This window comes from Fusarium poae, chromosome 3 (genome assembly GCF_019609905.1).
Source record: "Fusarium poae strain DAOMC 252244 chromosome 3, whole genome shotgun sequence".
NCBI lineage: Eukaryota > Fungi > Ascomycota > Sordariomycetes > Hypocreales > Nectriaceae > Fusarium > Fusarium poae.
The window spans coordinates 493,967-510,957 of NC_058401.1; the positions used below are offsets into that span (position 1 = coordinate 493,967).

At 45.5% G+C, this 16,991-nt stretch overlaps 5 protein-coding genes across 5 annotated transcripts; 3 read left to right on the plus strand and 2 right to left on the minus strand.

Moving 5' to 3' along the window:
- Positions 1 to 426: 426 nt before the first annotated feature.
- FPOAC1_007531 (uncharacterized protein) lies at positions 427 to 1,320 on the plus strand (the record flags this gene model as incomplete). Its single annotated transcript, XM_044851986.1, has 1 exon — positions 427 to 1,320. One exon carries the CDS (start codon positions 427 to 429, stop codon positions 1,318 to 1,320), a length of 894 nt encoding a protein of 297 aa, XP_044704656.1.
- A 1,659-nt stretch (positions 1,321 to 2,979) lies between these two features.
- Positions 2,980 to 5,073, plus strand: FPOAC1_007532 (uncharacterized protein; the record flags this gene model as incomplete). Its single annotated transcript, XM_044851987.1, has 1 exon — positions 2,980 to 5,073. One exon carries the CDS (start codon positions 2,980 to 2,982, stop codon positions 5,071 to 5,073), a length of 2,094 nt encoding a protein of 697 aa, XP_044704657.1.
- A 713-nt stretch (positions 5,074 to 5,786) lies between these two features.
- Positions 5,787 to 9,446, minus strand: FPOAC1_007533 (uncharacterized protein; the record flags this gene model as incomplete). Its single annotated transcript, XM_044851988.1, has 4 exons — positions 5,787 to 5,805; positions 6,134 to 7,712; positions 8,601 to 8,632; positions 8,722 to 9,446. 4 exons carry the CDS (start codon positions 9,444 to 9,446, stop codon positions 5,787 to 5,789), a joined length of 2,355 nt encoding a protein of 784 aa, XP_044704658.1.
- A 1,049-nt stretch (positions 9,447 to 10,495) lies between these two features.
- On the minus strand, positions 10,496 to 12,864 carry FPOAC1_007534 (uncharacterized protein; the record flags this gene model as incomplete). The annotated part of the gene is made up of 2 exons (XM_044851989.1): positions 10,496 to 12,386; positions 12,437 to 12,864. 2 exons carry the CDS (start codon positions 12,862 to 12,864, stop codon positions 10,496 to 10,498), a joined length of 2,319 nt encoding a protein of 772 aa, XP_044704659.1.
- A 937-nt stretch (positions 12,865 to 13,801) lies between these two features.
- Positions 13,802 to 15,672, plus strand: FPOAC1_007535 (uncharacterized protein; the record flags this gene model as incomplete). The annotated part of the gene is made up of 6 exons (XM_044851990.1): positions 13,802 to 14,015; positions 14,067 to 14,121; positions 14,168 to 14,323; positions 14,373 to 14,487; positions 14,537 to 14,716; positions 14,770 to 15,672. The coding sequence occupies 6 exons, from the start codon at positions 13,802 to 13,804 to the stop codon at positions 15,670 to 15,672; spliced, it is 1,623 nt and encodes a 540-aa protein (XP_044704660.1).
- Positions 15,673 to 16,991: the final 1,319 nt, after the last annotated feature.

Here is a 16,991-nt window from a genome sequence, read left to right on the forward strand (position 1 = left end):
TCGCAGTCATTTCTCCCACTCTGAAATAGCCAATAAATCAATAGAAGCTTCAAACTACGCCTTTTCATCAGTTTGAGCCTATTTTGACAAGATTTGAGTGTCATTTGATTGAAAAAAATGGTATTTTGGTGCAAATCACGCCAAGTGGGCATCTTCCGGGATGTCTCACACTTTTCGCCTTGTCTCATACTTTTGTGGCCAACTAAGCTTGCTTAGTTGGCACCCCCTCCCGGCTAGCCAACGAGTAAATGAATTTTGTGGAAATATGATTGGTCTGAACGGCTGTACGTATCGCTTTGACTGCTTATCGACCTGCCTTATCGACAACTTCCCATTGGCTCTTCGATTTTGAACGTCTTGGTTCAAAAAGACTTCAATCGTGTCACTCTCACAAATATCCCAGTGATCATACCCATGGAGCCAATTATGGAACAGACAAAATGCTTGTATCGCATGAAGACTACAGCTAATGGACATGGTCTGTTTGCTACTAGGCTGATAAAAGCTGGCACGCGCATCATTCACGAGAAAGCCCTCTTGACAATCTCGCAAGCTGAAGCAAAAGTCAACAATGAATACAGATGTGTCATCGATCAAGCATCACGATTGAGTGCAGACCAAAGAAACAGGCTCATGACTTTATATCATAACCCCAAGAAACTTGCAGAGTTTTCTTTTCTGAAAGGTCAGCTATGTCCCGGAACCAACATTGACTGCAGTCTGATTCTGGCAAGGTTTTACACCAACGCTGCGAGTATAACTGCAGGGGGGGTAGATTGTGGCCTCTTCGCGGAATTCTGCCGTATGAATCACTCGTGCACACCAAATATATGCTGGGTCTATGACGAGCCGTCGGCCATGATGGAAGTCTACGCTGTGAGAGACATTGGCAAAGATGAGGAGATCTACAACTCATACATTGAAGTCGTTTGTTCCCATCAAGTGAGAATGAAGGAACTATCCAACTGGGGATTTCAATGCAGCTGTCCCGCATGCGAGGGTCCTGATGCACCACAGCACGACGAGCGAAGACGAAGGATAGCTCAAAATAGAGGTATTTTGGAGTTTTACAAGGATATCAGGGACGATGGACAAAGGCCCAGATTTGCTGAGATCCCAAAGTCAGACTTGGAGGCGTTAAAGCTCTGTCAAGAAAATGTGACATTACTCCAGGAAGAAGGGCTTGTGGAGCAACTGGGCGTTTCATATGGCTGGTGTGCGAAGTTTGCAAAGGGAGCAGGACTGGATGAGCTCGCGGAGGACTACGAGGAAATGGAATTCGAAATACTGGTGATAACCACTGGGGAGTACGTAGAGTAGGCCATAATAATAATTAGAAAAGAAGAAGAAGTACACAGAAAATCGTATGTGACCATTTGACAACGAGACCCTGAAACAGTTTACCGTCTTCCCGATCAACTAAACAATACTCATCGGTATTGCTGGGCGTAACCTTGTTGGAGACAAACATTGAGTTCAAAAGAATTGCAGCCGTGCCACCTCCGGTACAGGACAGAGAGATGGTGAAAGGGACCATCCTTGAAGACCGTTTCAACGGCCTTGATCCATGGTATACTGGATTCGCTGAATACAATCACCCTCCGTATAGACTATCTGAAGCCCAGCATTTACAATAACTCTGCAAGATCCCGTACCGGGAGTACGTATCACACGGTGATATAATTGTACATATAATCTGTCAATAGATCAAGCCCAGTGAGATCTTAGTTGATAAAAGAAGAGACATTGGCTTGCTTCCGCGGCTTAACTATCTTCCCCAACACGGTGAGCGTAACACCGCCGTTTAGACACACAGCACAAATGTTATGTAACTCAGCTGATAGCAACACGGGACACTAAGACAGTAAAAATAATGTTGATGTTATTCGCTCCTGTTACTATCTAGATTTTAATCCTCTTCCTTATTCAACTGACCTGCCAAGATCTCGTTATTTAACAAAAGTCCTTGTCTCACAGATCCTGAATTCCGGTTTTTGTTTTATTAACCCTGCAAATAGCCAGTCAAAATAATATCTTCCAAAAATACTATTGTTTGGAAATTTCCGAGGCGTAAGTCCCGAAGTATACATAACTTCCAAAAATACGATACCGGGTTTGAACTCTGTGTTCAACGAGAATATGACCATTGAAATATTCACTGATGGCTATGTCTATAACCATTTTGCGTTCAATTATCGGCAAAGGTTCTCGAGACGTATCACCCTCATGTGTTAATTCGGTGCCGCTACACTCGAATTCCGTCAATACAGGTCGGTATTGTCATCGTCGCTTCCGCTTTCCCTTCAGCTCTTTCTATCAGCTCGCAAGTTTATTGTGTCGTTCCATCCTAGATAATGCATAAATGTTCGGATCATGGAGAGTTCATGTTGATCGAGGAATAGGTAATTCTGTGAGATACATTGGCAGGTAACAGGAAGAGCTCTACTGATAGTCCATATTGAATGATGGTTCTTCTGTGTCAATTTCTCTAGTCATTTCTCCTCAATTCACTCTTTCCTTTAATTTCCATCACTTCTCCAATCATTTTATTTATATTCTGATCGAACTCTCTCCTCCAACATAGGGAAGGCTATGATATGCAGCAGGCTGCTTCTGGTTTTGCCGGTTACGCCATTGTCATTGCCACTGATCCATGGACCGCAACCACTTTCGCCATGAACGATCACCCCGCTAGCCCAGGGCTAAGTAATTCTCACCAATTTAGGAAAGTTTCTCCAAGAGTCGCCGACATCCGAAAGGCGGGGGCATCCGTGTTGAGTTAGTCTACAATTCTTATCTTTGCTCACTGTTACCACTCATCATTGCCCAGACATTAAGAGATAATCTGTTTCTGTACAAAGCAAGTATCGCTAGGGCGAGAATTTTGCCAGTCATGTCTTTCCCACAGAGGAAAGAAGACGTACGTACCAATCGGCACCCAAGCCGACGTAGCCGCTCATTCGGCGGTTGCGTCACCGTATGTTCATCCCACGACTTACCCTAGAATCTTCATCTGATCATTCACAGTGCCGTGGTCGACGTGTCAAGTGTGATGAAGGTCGTCCTGGATGTTCAATGTGCGATATCGCTGGTGTTGAATGTGGCGGTTATAACAAAGACATTTTCTTCGACTGTGATGACCCATCAGCTACAACTACAAAATTCCGAAGGCCGTTACTTACGTATCATGAAAGAAAGCGCATGAGCGAGCAGATGACCCAGGACGTTCCTCCCAGATTGGCAAGTTGGCATCTCTCCAAAATTGATGACGAATGTGAGACATCGTCGTCGAATATAAACATATCGAGAGGTCCGTTTGGAGCATTTAGGGCCACTAGCGAGTTGACAAAAGGCCTTGCTTCTGTCCCCGGAGTGGCTCAAGAGGACCTTGTGAACTGTCCAAATATCCATATCCCAGACAATCAGGACGATATTGCTGTCACTGATCTCGACTTTGACATCGAGCTCATTTCCCCATCCGTGGATATCACAACGATGAGCGCTGAACAAGTCACTCGACAGCCCCAAGACTGGTCAAACGATTTTAACATTATTCCTTTGACCAACTGGCTAAATCCTGGAAACATCGAGATACCAGACTGGTGGGACTCCATGGATATTGGACTAATGCTACCTTGGGCTGATGGCCCTGTAATTGCCCCAAAACCTCCATTGCCCATTCCAATATCCTCCATCATCCAGGTACGGGCTCCAACATCACCTCTGGTCAATCTATCGCCGAGTCCAGGTCCATTGGCTAAGGGTGACGTCCCCAGAGACGCTGTATTGTTGATCAAGCATTATTCCACTACCGTCCTCAGAGGTCTGACACCATATCGTCACAGCAAGACCCCATGGCACATCCTCTTTCTCCCGCACGTGAAAAACTGTTTGGCAGCTTTAACTTTGGGTGATGAGATGGACCACGCAAGTCTATGTGCATTTTACGGAACACTATCTATCAGCGCCTTCAGCCTTGGTGGGATATACAACTCCACAAAATGGTTGGATCAGGGCAAGACATACTATCAACAAGCCTACTACCATATACGGGTGATGCTCAAGACAGCATATGATCTACCTAAGAAGGCCAAGTATAAGTCTATACTCATGGCACTCTTGACAATGGTGCAGATATCGGTACTTTCTGGGAACAAAGACGAAGCAGAGTATTACTTCTTGGAGACTGAAAAGTTTATTCGTCTAAGAGGTCTCAATCGTCGCAAGTCTCGCAAGGTTCGATTGTTGCATCATTGCTATGTGTTTGAGAGATTATCTCATGAGAGCAGCTTTACCGATAGCAGACTCAACTTGGACCATCGGAATCGGGTACGTGAAGCGATTGAAGCAAGTGATGCTAGGGTGTACAGCCTGGACAATCTATCATTCCGCCTTACCAGTTGGAGAGACCTGGATCAGGAGATGCTCAAGATGAAAGGGCAGGAGGAAGGTGAAAATGACTTGCATCTTCAACATCCCGGTGTTTGGTCCGCTACACTTTATCCAGAGATATTTGGCGTACCGGAATTGCATCTGTTTATGCTGTCCCTGGTCATACGTCTTGCTAGGGAGAAAGACGAGAGCCATGTGGAGGCTGTGTCTTTGAAAGAATTTATGGCTCGTGCAAAGGCTGTTGAACGATGGATCAAGCAGCTCAACGTCCTTCGTCAATCAATATGGACAGCCGAAACACCAGTAGACCCAGACCAACAGCAATCCGTCGATCTTCTCAACAGTCTAGCCGATACAATGCAACATGCCTTGTCTGTCTATTTTTACCGCAAGATCTACGACTTGGATCCCGGTATGCTTCAAAAACATGTCCTCAGTGTTCGTGATCGTCTACTAGAGTTTGATGGTTCTGATGGAATGGGTTATGGATCTTTGAGGTTGGTATGGCCTGCGTTTATAGCAGCTTGTGAAACGGATGATTGTAGTGTTCGGGAATCGTTTACTAGATGGTTCGAACGTTCTACCAAGAAGAGTGGACTGAGGATATTTACTGAGACAATGGAACGTATCGAGAAGGTGTGGAATGGGAGGGACAATGCAAACACCAGAGTTTTAGTATAGTCAGAAAGTCCTCGATTATCTTTCTGGCATAATCTAATTATGTCAATCTACCAATGACATGAAGTCATTCCTTTGGGGGATTGTTGTAACGCAAATGGAAACTGATATCTTGAGCTTACTCTCTACATGTGACCAGCTAACCAACCACCATTCAAGGATGCGGGGAACATCGGATCATCATTACTTAAGAAGTAGACTCTGAGATATAAGAGTATCTTCTGAAGGCAAGGCTGTGCGTCACCCATTTCATATCCATGGTTTCGACTGATTGATCTGATCACTGTGACTGGCGCCGCATAAGGAATAGGTCTAGCCACCGCCCAGCCTCTTGCATCAAGAAGGGCCGACAATCTCTCTCGCGGATAACACCGAAGACGCCCTCAAATCGGCCCTGAATTCACTATCCGGTAAAGACCGTACTTATCAAGCAATTGATGTCAGCAAAAGTGTATCAGTAAACGCATGGATCCAAAAGATCATCGAAACGTTTGGCAAGCTCGATGGTGCTGTCCACATGGCTGGTATCATCGCCGAGCCGACACGTTTGAAGCTCCAGGCCATGTTGCGTACTGTGGCAGTAAAAACGCCGTGCTTGGTCTCTCCCAAGGACAGCTGCCAAACAAAATGAAAATATTCGAGTGAACTGTGCCTCGCTAGGTAAGTTAGCGATTCTGGTGGCTATTCTGATGCCTTGAAAAGCTGGCCTGACAATGCTAGGCTCTGTAAGCACCGCTATGAACCAACACGATGATATTGAGCATGTAAAGCGCAGTCTTGTAAACATTGTGCAAAACGAAGGGTAAAGCTAATTGAAGTAGCTCGCGTCATGACTTTTCTCCTCAGTGATGAAGCATCTTTTGTGGCAGGTGCTGTCTACAACGTTGAGTAGTTCGGTATGTCGATGGGTATCACGATTTATATAAGTCTATATTAATCTATTCGCATTTCTTAAACAAACTGAAACAAAACGAGCGCCGTCACAGAAACCGCCCAATACAAACACCCCGTCCTCAAAGTCGCAGCAAATGACTTTTCCACAACTTGGGTATCACCCTCCAACCTTTCCTTCAGTTTCTTCCTATCAACATCTTGCACGCTCACATTATCCTCTATCGCCAAAACAGCAGCTGTCCCCGCACTTTGCCCCAAGATCATATAAACTGGCTCCATCCGAATCGCTGACAGGGCGATGTGTGTAGCGCTGACTGTCACAGGGTTAAGGAAATTGCTAGCGTCTTGCTTTCTCGGGATAATTGAGCCGTATGGCATGCTAAAAGGTCCGGGATTCGGAACATGTACAAGTCCTTCGTCGTAAATTCGATCCCCAACTACAACACGTTCGACTTGGTGTACATCGAGAGTGTAGTAGCCCACTGCTACGATGGTATCGTTGTACTCTTTGGGGTTCTGAATGTCGTGCTGGGTCATCGTGTAAGCGCCGTTCATGCGTCGAACCTCGCGGATGTAAATCTCATATGGCCAGTTGTCATTTCCCGTCCACTCGTCCTTGGCATAGCCCCAGAAGCTAACTTCGGTGCGAATGTGCTCTGGTACATCTTTGTGATTTGCTAAAGTCCAAAGTAGTCCTTGTGCCCAGACTTTATGTCGATGTGCCGTCTCTTGTCGGTCTTTGTAAGAGTACTCGGCGTAATTCGACGTTTCGTTGTAACTTCCACCGATGAGATCGGTACTGACAAGACCTGCGGCGTTGGTATCGGTCTTGAGGTTTGGCATGAGCTGGGTGGTGAAGAAAGGACCTTCATGACCTGCTTTGATATAACGAAACAAGATCTCGTAGTGTGACTCGTTGTACCCTTTGGGCTTGAAGAATTCTTTTTTGTTGTCCTCCTTTTTAGTCAAGGAAAGTCGATAATTGAAAGCTTGAAGGCGATGGTCCTTTTTACCACGCGATCTTTGGGCAGCGACCTCGGTAATAACTCTTCCAACACCCGGAATGAATCCACTGTCGGGGTCCTTTTCGTCGTTGTACGGATCGATCGTCGTCAAAAGATTGGGAGCATTCATTTGGATACCGGCAGCAGATTCGTGAAATTCCTCCTCATCTTCTCGTCCTACTCGGTTTGAGATTCCCGCCGTCTCCATCAAGTCACCTTCGTATCCTGCATCGATAAACATCTTGCCTGAGAAAGTTGACCCAGACTCCGTTTTGAAAGACTTTATGTTTGTTCCGTCGATGTCGACGCCGCCTTGTGAACGAATGAGAGATTCATTTCGAAAGACAGGAATTTTTTCGTCTTTTATCCATTGCTCCAAGATCTTCTCTGCCACATGCGGCTCAAATGTCCACTGAACCTTGTCGCCGATAGCTGGACCCGGTTGCGCTCGAATGCGTTTATCGATATAATTATCTCTTGTTTCATATTTCCAAGCATCGTCGTTATCGTAGTACTCGTAGACTTTTTCGTAGAATTCCCTTGCTATACCGCCAATTGTGCTGCCATCTTTTGAGTCAGTCCACCCCAGACCAGAAGTTGTCAAACCACCGAGTCTTTCTCCTCGAAATATTATAGCTGCTGTTTTGTTCATTCGAACTGTTTGAATGGCTGCTGCCACGGCGGCAACTGTGTTGCCATAAATCACGACATCAGATTCGTGCTCGATGGCGAGAGATAAGACAGCTGTGGTGTATAACAGAAGCATGCATTGCAGAAACATAAATAACGACGCCATTGAGAACTAATTGAACTGATGCTCGCAACTCTGAAAAATAAAGAGTGAAAATAGCGCAAAAGGGAGTGAGTGTGAGTGAATGTGAGAATTCGAAACATTGATGTGATAGCAGCGGAGTTGACGAGACTAATTAAACTCTGATTATTCGAGTCTAGACCGATACTAACGATAATGCGTGTGGGTCATTTGGTGCCGGTGATTCCTTGGTTAGGCTGGCTTGCGCCTCAATAATCACCAATCTACGAGTGCCAACTAACCACAATGTCCAATTGATTGGTTCTAGAATCTCACACCGATTGCCAAGGTGACCTGTGCATGTATTGTAATTTCCAGCGATAGATTTGGTATCTACCGAGACTTTGTCTTCCTAGACTAGGTACGAAAACACAATGGACCAGATAATACCTTGTCAGGGACCACTTTAAGTTTAATGACGATGACGTTTCATAAACTCTCATTCAGGAAACATGAAAAAGGAAAAAATACGCTATGGGGAATCTCTTATCAGACGTTCACTGCTTGCGTGGCGATAAGTAAGCATCGTGTCACGTCTTGGCATTATACTACTCTGAGGAACTCATAACACCCCCAAAAGAGCCTATCTTTCTCAGCCTCAGAGATCTCAGGGCAACTGAATAACAAAAACGCCTTCAGCTTAAATAACGCATGCTTATCACCATATTCTGTTCCTGCAATGTCTTTGTTCACCCATGTCATTGTAAATCCACCAGCAAAGTCAATCAGCCAAGTATCATTATTCGGATCGATGCCACAAGCCCAACGCTGTGCAAGCCATCAATTGTCTCTATGATTTGTCGTAGCCATTTTCGACGTACGTGTCTGGGAATAGACGACATCCGACTCGAAGCTTCTTCCAAAGAGTTTCCGTATTGGCTTGGAGGAATCCATGACCGTACAAAACCAAGGATAGCTCCAGTGGTAGGATGGGTGACGTACCCTTTCAGCAACGGGATGCGAAGCGGGACTTCAAGATTCGCATTTGCTACCTCAATCTTTTGAAGCGCTATGAGTTCTGGCGCAAGGTAATCGAACTCCAGTCCATCAGTAAAAGCTTTACAAAGCATGGTTTCAGATCCTATTTGGACTTGTTGAGCTCTGCCTTCTCTGCATTTGTGCACAAAAGTGATGTCCTTTGTTGAGTATCTCGGCAATTGAGGGTCAGGCTCAAAGTCTGTTTTGAAATTGGGATCAGGCCCGCCGTCGTTGCGTGGCCAGGCTGCTTGTGCCGATGTGATGGGGATCATAAACGCGGTATCATGGATTGTCTCGAGACGAAAGTCAAACGTCTCTGGGAATAATTTATGATGCAGATCTGTCGGGTATTCATAGTGTTGTTTGAGTGGCGGAGCGATTTGCGAGAATGGGACGCGGCCAATGTCCATTACCATCTCGGCGGCCTTGTCAACCGACCTTTCGTAAAGTTGGAGATCTTCAATATCATCAAAGTCCAGGTACGGGTCCCATGCGGCAGTGATAAGTTCAATCATCCGTTCCTCGACACTCTTGCGCTCCTCATCATCGGTGCCGTCATCCAGGTCTGCGAATATCGAGACTGCAATTCTCTTGCCATTGAGGTAGAAAATGAATTGGGCCTTCTCACAGACCTGTATAATATCCAATCGCTCAACGACAAATTCGGTGAAAAATAGATGATCGTCCATGATGTTTGACTCTACATGAGTAACAGAAGTGCTGGATAGATGTTTTGGGTCAATGCAATTGAGGTCCGGATTTGAGTATACACATCAAGGGAGACTCTAGGAGAGTAAGAGAGTGTTAAATTGTATAATCTGTATTAATTAAAGATCTAAGTTAAAGGACTATAGACTAGAGAAGTATATATAGATAATATAATTATATAATCATACCTATAATATCCCTTACGTTTAACAGAGAGATTATGATTTAAAGTCTCAGACCGAAAACAGATTAGCATAACTAAGACAGCATTTCCCAATTGCTAACCCAGATGTCAAATGCCTAACTAATCGACTATCAGATTAAAATTCCAAAAGGAAAAGTCTTCAATATTATTTTGCAAGTAATGAAAGCTGTGGACATAAATGCCAGTTTTGTGCTACCGTGAACCATTATTGTGCGAAACTTGCGAAGTGACCTTGATTCCGTCAGGAAGACAGCATTATGATACATACATGTGTATACACCTCCAAAGACGTTCAGTAGGCGATGCCTTTTTAGTAATGCCAGTTGTCAAAAGTCTATCTATAATTAATACAGAACGGAAAACTAGACTCTCCGAATCAACACTTGTCGATATCCTTCCTATATGATACACAAGGAGTTCAACTTCATGACAAGTCGGTCTTCAGGGTAGGTCCCATTCATTTCCTACTCAGGTTAGATTGAAGTGTGCAGAATTGAGAATTGCAAAGTCGACCAACTTCCATTGTTCTACTGATACTTACAGCTTAATGTATTACCTCAATAGCATTCATGATTGATACATGTCTACTATGTATTCTGAATATCTTTTCTATTTCTGTGAATATCAAGTGTTGTAAGCTAGATTTAATCTCGTGAAAAACCAGCGCTAAGCCATTTTCTTCATTTGGCATTTCTGACACGAAACACTCGCGTCTATAGCGCGTCCAAGTTCCAGATATTCACAATATTGCGAGGAAAATTCCTCAATATTGAGATGACATGAGATTCATTTATCATGCCGCGAGCAATTTATCTTACGACAAGTCTATACAGCATTGTCGCTGTACAAGTACTCTTTAGTATCAACAAACTCATCCTCAGCATCACTCGACTCCCCACCACTCTCCTCATCAATCCTATGTTGATCCGCATCCACAGCCCGCAGCAAGTCGTAGAAAGTATATCTCAACTCATCCGTGATGTCACTTCGTTCATGAAACAACCAATGCGGCGTCCATCCCGCAGCCTCCTTAGCAGCAGGATCAAGTCCAGGAAATCTAAACTCCATCAACGTCCGAAAAGTCTGTAAATCACCCACAGTAGCAGCAGTGTGAAGAACGTGTCCGCAAGCATCTTCGGACAAATAGTCGGCTCCCAGCTCAAGAAGAACTCGGAGCGTATCATGAGCGTTGGACATGACTGCGCATCGAAGGATACTTGTACCAAAGATGTCGTGCACGTAGAGGTTGGCGCCAAGTCTGTGTAGCGTTTGGAGCGCGGCAACTGCGTTTTGTTTTGCCGCGCTCATTATTGGAGTGAAGCCATCACGCATCCGAGCCTCGATATTCGCACCCGCAGCAACAAGCATCTCAATCGCTGCGGCATGATTATTATTTGCAGCTGCAATCAGAGGAGTCGCGCCGAAGCTGTTGGCTACTTCAACGTCTGCACCTGCTTTGAGCAGCAGTTCAGTAATCGCTAAGCGTTTTTGAACATCAGGCCAAGCTGCCATTGCCATGCCGAGTGCTGTCACGCCGCCTGATTCTCGAGACACATTATCGGTGGTGGCACCGGCGTCGAGTAGAGCTTTAACGGTGGCAACGTCTTTTCGACGAACAGCATATATCAAGGGCGTGTATCCGAAATAGTCTGGCTCGTTGACTTGAGCTAGGAGGTCTGGGCTTCCACTAGCCAAGACAGATGCCATGTCAATAGGACACTGTCCGATGACAATCCTGTGAATAAAGGTCAAGTCAAAATCATCATAGCAGCTCGACACGTTAAAGAGCAACTCGGTAGACAAAGGCAGTTCCGCTGTGAATTGGTAAATGGCAAGTCGATGACGAGCAGACATGCCAGCGTCGTCCGTTTGATCAAGGTCAGCACCGGCTTGGACGAGCATCTTTATCATCTCGATGATAAGATTCCAAGGGACAAGCGCATGCATCGCAAACAGCAGTGGTGACTGATCACCCTGTTCCCACACATCCAGCACCGCAGCTCTATTGGTACGGAGAATACGTTGAATATTGACAAGATGTCCTTGCCCGATCTGACAGAACAAGTCTGTTTCGTTCAACTTGATAATAATGCGACGACGCGGCGTCAGAGCCAAGGATAGATGGTTTCGTGCTGATGACTCAAACACCATGTGGAGAGCGTAGTTGAGAAACCAGAGTGGGAAACCGTACTTGACAACAAGACGTACAGCGCGTCCACGAGCGCATCTTTTGTGATTACATTTTGAGGCCGAGGTTGGGTTGCTTGTGTAGCCAATGAATAGTGTACCTGTGACAGCTTGAAGAGCTTTGGGAATCAAGTTCCAAGAGCGGTGGGTACGAGGTACTGCATGGCATTTGCAGAGACATTCGTTTGAACAAGTCGACTGTTGAAGGCCAATGGTAAACGACAGTATCGAGTTCATGAGACTGGGTGTGTTCTGTATGGGGGTGTCCAATTGGTCTGGGGACATCCTCATAGGAAGGGTTGGCCCGTTGGGCTCTGCATTTTGATGGTTGATAAGTTGGTATTGAGGTGGCATATCGGATGCCGAAGCTTGCAATATTTGAAGTGCTGTTGCAATAGCTGCTTTGTTCATGTCTGTGGCTTTGTCAAGTTCAACGATATGAGACCCGAGTCTTTGCGTAGCAGCATTCTGACTATGTTGCAAAAGTTGGACATCCCGTAGCACACACTCCATACGAGTAGAAGCTGACCTGTATTAATATTAGCGGTTGAACATATCGTGTCAGATTGTATGACCTACTCGCTATACGCAACCTGTAGTTGCATTATCTGCGCCCTCGTAACCTTCAAATCACTCTGAAGTTTCGAGGCCTGAGACTCTTGCAAGAGCCACTTGACTCTTCTTGTAGTAGGCGTCTCATCGGCAAGTTTCTGCGTAAATAATTCTAAAGCTTCTAACGTCGTCTTCGCTTTCCTCAACTGAACTTTCAACTTGTCAAGCACAGCAATACTACTCGGCGTATCTAACGCAGCCGCTTCGGAAGCTTTCAGACTGTCTTCAACAAGAGTCAACACCAACTTGATATCTTCAGTTTCATTGGCCAAAGCGTGGATCAGATCGGGCGCGTTTCTGAGTTGTGATTGAAGTTTATGAAGCGCTTTCGATGATTCGATGCCGAGTTCAAGAAGACCAGGTATAGAGGCTACTAAGCCAACAATTTCGGCCATTGTGCCAAGAGTTGGATGGAGATGATAAGTTGATGAGACATAATGTCAAACCCCTTAACATTGCTATTCTGTCACCCTGATTCAAGGCCCGATTCTAGCGTCTTTTGGTGAGCTGTCAGATATGGATCTCTACTTTAAATCTGCCTTGTTGATTTAGTGAGCTTCAGTGGGAATTTGTACCTAAATTCTCAAATTAGCCCCATCGGGAATATTTACTACGCATTTAAGCCAATTGTGACGATTAAAATCCTGCGCTTTTTGTAAGGCTGAACGATGGAGTAATTCCATCGGCGATGATGGAAGTTCCAAACGGATTCAAATTTTTGCGAGTTGACGATAAGATAACATATTCCGTTCAGAAATGGACCCTTTTACTGTTGTGCCTTAATATGGAGAATTTCGTTTTTGGCTTAGTGCTTCGCTACAACTATTGTCGATGCACACCATGTCGGTCTAGAGTATGTAGCATTTCGGCTTATGCAGAGGAAAGGTACTATTACTTCATATTCTGCAAAGTATGGTCTGTAATTACTGTGACTAGTCTTTTGGAAAGAGGTTGGTGGGAATAGCTCATCCACATATTTTGCCCTCCCATTGGAGCGCTTTTCACAACCGGGGATATCGGAGCCGACAGAGTCAAAATCGCTGATCATTAACAATTCGAGCATTCCCCCGCAGAATCCCTGCTCCAACTGCTTTATTCCTTGTTCTACCCCAGATTCTCAAGACCGAGTTTATTCGTGAAACCACGACTCACAACTCACCTCGGCTACGGCACCGACCGATGAATGTTGGATCTGCTGTTTATTAACTGTTTACAGCTAATGCTAATTCTTCCAAAAGCTTGGCTTACATACGACTATATAATGCTGAGTGTAACCTCAAACTTGGACTTCCGATCTTTGTTCCCAATTGTTTGGTCACGCAACAGCCCATCATGTCGGAAAAGAAACAAGATGGTGATCTCGACTACGAGAAGACTGATGTCCTTCATGACGATATGCCGGTTGAGTTGGCACCTGCGATAATTGCAAACGAAATCGCCCATGAAGTTGAGAACCACAAGTTTTCGCCATGGACAAAGTCTATGTTTCATCTCTACGCTGTTCTTTTCGTTGCCTACTGCTGTGGCTGCCTCAACGGATACGATGGTATGTTATCGCTCGAAGATAGAACTTCAACATGGCTAACTGTTATAAAAGGTAGTTTGATGGGTGGTCTCAATGGTATGACGTCTTATCAGCGCACCTTCAACATGTAAGCAGCTTAAACCATTGCAAGATCATTACGCTGACTTGTGCAGGAAATCCTCTGGTTCAGACACCGGTATTGTGTTCATGATCTACAATGTCGGCAGTGTTGCCGCGGCGCCTACTGTCCCATTCACTACCGATCTTATTGGCCGTCGAGCTGGCATGTTCACTGGCGCTGTTATCATCATTATCGGTACTTGTATCCAGTAAGTTATCAATACTGTCCACATATTTACCTGCTAATTCTGTGACCAGGGCAACGGCAAAGTCAATGGCTCAGTTCATGGGTGGTCGCTTCATGCTTGGATTTGGTGTTTCTTACTGCTGTATCGCTGCCCCGACTTATGTCAGCGAGCTTGCTCATCCCAAGGTAAAACATACCATCAATTGTTACACATCAGATGCTAACAACATTGCAGTGGAGAGGCACACTCACAGGCTTTTACAACTGCATGTGGCCTGTTGGAGCAATCATCGCCGGCTGGGTAGTTTACGGTAGCGCAGACATCGAAGGCGATGACGGCTGGAGAGTTCCCGTTTGGATTCAACTCGTGACGTCTGGAATTGTTGCCATCTGCGTTTTCTTCCTCCCCGAATCAGTATGTCACTATCTATATCCATGTTTGCAGGCCGTGCACTGACTTTCGTTTAGCCCCGATGGCTAATCGCCAACGACAAGCATGAAGAAGCCGCTGCTATCCTTGCCAAGTTCCACGGTGAGGGTTCCGTTGATCACCCAATCGTTCAACTTCAGATGAAGGAGATGATGGCCCAAATCTCTGTTGAAGCATCAGACAAGCGATGGTGGGATTACCGTGAGCTTTGGGGCTCACACAACGACCGTCGACGACTTATCTGCGTTGTTGGAATGGCCATTATGGGTCAAGCATCTGGCAACTCACTTTCAAGTTACTACCTGGTCACCATGATGAACACTGCTGGAATCACAGACGAAAAGAAGGTCCTTGCTCTCAATGCTACCAACAGTGTTCTAGGTCTGATCGGCTCTCTTATCGGTGCCCGCCTAACAGACAAGGCCGGCCGTCGACCTCTTCTTCTCTACAGCATTGTTACATGTTCAGCCATTTTCGCAGTCATTACCGGAACTTCCAAAATGGCCGTCGACGACAAATCGAACACTAACGCCGCCAACACCACTATTGCCTTTGTTTTCCTTTTCGGTGTTGTGTTTTCACTCGGATGGACTGCTCAGCAAAGCATGTACATTGCCGAGACTCTGCGAACCTCTACCCGGGCCAAAGGAACAGCTCTTGGAAATTTTGCGTCCAGCTGTATTTCTCTTGTGCTGGCTTACTCTTCTGGACCTGCGTTTGAGAAGATTGGCTACTACTTCTACCTTGTCTTTGTGTTTTGGGATCTGTTAGAGGCGGTCTTTATCTTTTTCTTTTTCCCTGAGACCAAAGATCGAACACTGGAGGAACTCAACGAGGTTTTTGATGCTCCTAACCCTGTTACGAAGTCTCTGGAGCCCAGAAGTGAGGAGACTGTTCGTGCTACGATGGGTCATGCTGGAGAGAAGGTTGTCGATGTATAGATGTACGGAATTAGTGGACGTGTTTATATGTCTCGGCTGTACAGAGATCTGTTAATCGACAGTGAATCACTAAGTGTCAAGTTTCTGCGTGTCAATAGTCACAGGTATATCAGAATATTGTTGGCGCATCACAGTATTTTGTAATATGTAATAGCACCGCCGTCACTGACTGAATATCTTCCAGGGTATAGCGAGAGACACGAGCCCATGGAACGTCCATTCCATTGTTGAGAAAGTAACACGCAATCAGTGACTGTTCATTTCTAGTACTCAAGCCACAGTACCCCCCCTCGTCAACATGATGGCTTCCCTTTTTTTCGTCCCTTCGATTTCACGGAAGAAGAGGTGGTCTCCGTTGCCAAATTTCTTCCCTTTGAAGACGAGAAGGTTTCTCCCGTTGTTGCTTCTGCCTCTGGCCCGACAGACACTTCATGCCGTGGCTATCAGAACTATACACTCTGTTCTTCCTTGCGCAGCGCCTCATGCCCTGCTCCAAGATCGACCAGTTGACATCGCAAACCAAGCCCCGTTGCTGAAGCGGGGCAAACATGAATCTCACGATTTTATCTGAGTCACTGACCTGATGTTACTGTTGAAAAATACGTAGTTACTTACTCGCAATTCTGCCTTTGCAGCACTGTCCATGTGTGTGTAAGAAAGGTTGTCCACTGAGCAGAAGAGACGAAATTAATAGGTCATTTTATGTTACTTAGACCAGACCTCTTGGGCAATTTATTTTTGTCCTCTAATGTTTAGGAGCTAAAGTTTCTGGTATCTAGAATCGGTCCATTCAGTAACTGATAATAACCAGAACGACGCCGAGATAGTTGATAGGGCCTTGAAATTCGGTGCTTTATGACCGACAGCAGACCGAAAGATGGTACGAGTAGAGACCTGTTTCTATAACGTTAAATGTCAAGGTTATTTTCGCCAAGCTCGTAACATCTGTCGGAAACTACTGTATGTAGTATCCTTATTTCCCTGCGTCTTCGCAAGAATAACTCATTCGCGGTGTCCCTCGCTGACGGCCAACATGCCATCGACGGCAGTATAAAGCTCTAGATAAAGTAGGATTAGTAAATAAGTCTTGGCTCTCAGTCTCAGAAGGGCACTGCTGCTTCCCACATGGCTTATACATCAGAGGTTAAAATACAGTTAAAGACTTCATGGCGACCCAAATATTCCGTACCAGTATCGGATTCACTCCCAAGACAGGGTTCAGTACCGGCTCCGACATCCCCGATGATTTCACTTTGGTTCCCCAGAGACTCAACATCCCTGTCCTGTTTAGTCTGCACGTACGACGTCGATGATCCGAC